The following is a 1,571-nucleotide window of genomic DNA, read 5'->3' as shown; positions in this document are numbered from 1 at the left end:
CCAAAGGGTTGTGTTCTAAAGGAATTTTCACCCCCAGTGCTCTTTGCTAAAGCATTTCAGAAGCGTGCCATGGGTTAAAATTATTCTTCATGGATAAATGATGGTTTTATTTATTTTTTTTATTATTACTATTTTACTATATAACATATTAATGAATATACCACATTGCATTTTCTCAAATGCCATCTGAGGCACATTTTTCTCCAATTCCCCGGAAAATCTCAGTATCATCTGTCCTTTGGAGGATTCAGTTTCTTACGACAAGTGTGATACTGTCCACGAGGATACCAACGGTGCTTAGTAGTAAAGAACATTTTGCTAAGTTGTTCTATCATGGGTCCTTGTTCAAGGTGTTCACTTTTTTCTTCTAATCTGGTTTTCAGCACTTGATCATGTGTTTCTTCATTATTACACACAGGATCTGGTAGAGGAATAGGTTTTGTGTGTTCATATGGAATGTCCACAGAAGGATGGTAGCATACTATTGTCCTGCCATCAGATGTCAAAGCAAGCTCCACTTTGCAATTATAGTCGTCTGGTAGAGAAGAATATGTAGATTTATGACAAACACAATATAAAGCTCCATTTTGGATTGGAAATAAATGTTTCAAGATACTTCTCTTTGATATCACCCATTTTACTGCTGCTCCAGCCATGGTGTATCAAGATACTTATGAAAAAAGATGTTTTGAAGAAACACTGCTTTCAAAATCTGCTTCTAGGAAAAATCAATTTTCATCCCTTGACAGTGCTTCACCGTGAGCCCGCCATCTTGTTTCAATCCGGGTCCTCCTAAATGGTGGTTTTAAATAAACACTCTTATACACAGTAAATTAACATGCATTACTTGAGTGCCTACTATATATTCCACTTTTAGCCATGGTCTTTACAAACTCATAGAAAAGGGGTTCTTCTGTTCAAGACAGAAGTCCTCAACCTCTTTGGCATCAAGAACCAATTTCATGGAAGACAATTTTTCCATGGATGGTGAGGTGATGGTTTTGGAATGATTTAAGCACATTACATCTCCATCTCAAATCATTAGGTGTTATTTTCTCATAAAGAGTGCACAACCTAGATCCCTCACATATGCAGTTTACAGTAGTGTTTGTGCTCCTATGAAAATCTAAAACTGCCACTTATCTGACAGGAGGCAGAGCTCAGGCAGTGATGTGAGCTAGAGGGAGCAGCTGTAAATACAGATGATGTTTAACTTGTTCATCTCCTGCTGTGCGTCCCTGTTCCTAACAGGCCACAAACTGGTACTGATCTGTGGTCTGGGGTTTGGAGACTGAAGATTTCAGAAATCTGAAATCTTCCTTTGGATAAATATCCAAAGGAAACGAAATCAATATATCAAAGAGATACCTGCACTCTCATGTTTATTCACTGCAACATCTTTCATAATAGCTAAGTATTGAATAGCTAAGTATTGAATCAACCTAAGTATCCATCAACAGATAAATGAGTAAAGAAAAGGTGGCATAAAAATACACAAAGGAATACTATTCAGCCTTTAAAAAAATAAAATAAAATTCTGTCATTTGAGATGACATGAAATGAACCTGGAG

The 1,571-nt window shown here is 36.9% G+C and overlaps 1 protein-coding gene across 1 annotated transcript; it reads right to left on the bottom strand.

Annotated features, from left to right (window-relative positions):
• Window positions 1–214: 214 nt before the first annotated feature.
• LOC128592041 (39S ribosomal protein L42, mitochondrial) lies at window positions 215–781 on the bottom strand. The gene has a single exon (XM_053599877.1). The coding sequence runs from the start codon at window positions 654–656 to the stop codon at window positions 228–230; it is 429 nt and encodes a 142-aa protein (XP_053455852.1). The 5' UTR covers window positions 657–781; the 3' UTR covers window positions 215–227.
• Between the last annotated feature and the right edge of the window lie 790 nt (window positions 782–1,571).

The sequence above is a fragment of the Nycticebus coucang genome, chromosome 8 (genome assembly GCF_027406575.1).
Source record: "Nycticebus coucang isolate mNycCou1 chromosome 8, mNycCou1.pri, whole genome shotgun sequence".
Classification (NCBI taxonomy): domain Eukaryota; kingdom Metazoa; phylum Chordata; class Mammalia; order Primates; family Lorisidae; genus Nycticebus; species Nycticebus coucang.
Note: the sequence above shows the minus strand (reverse complement) of the source record. Positions and strands in the feature narration are given on the sequence as shown.

What these genes read in the sequence shown, in the direction of transcription:
- LOC128592041 (XM_053599877.1), bottom strand. Translation starts at nt 656, where the DNA reads ATGGCTGGAGCAGCAGTAAAATGGGTGATATCAAAGAGAAGTATCTTG.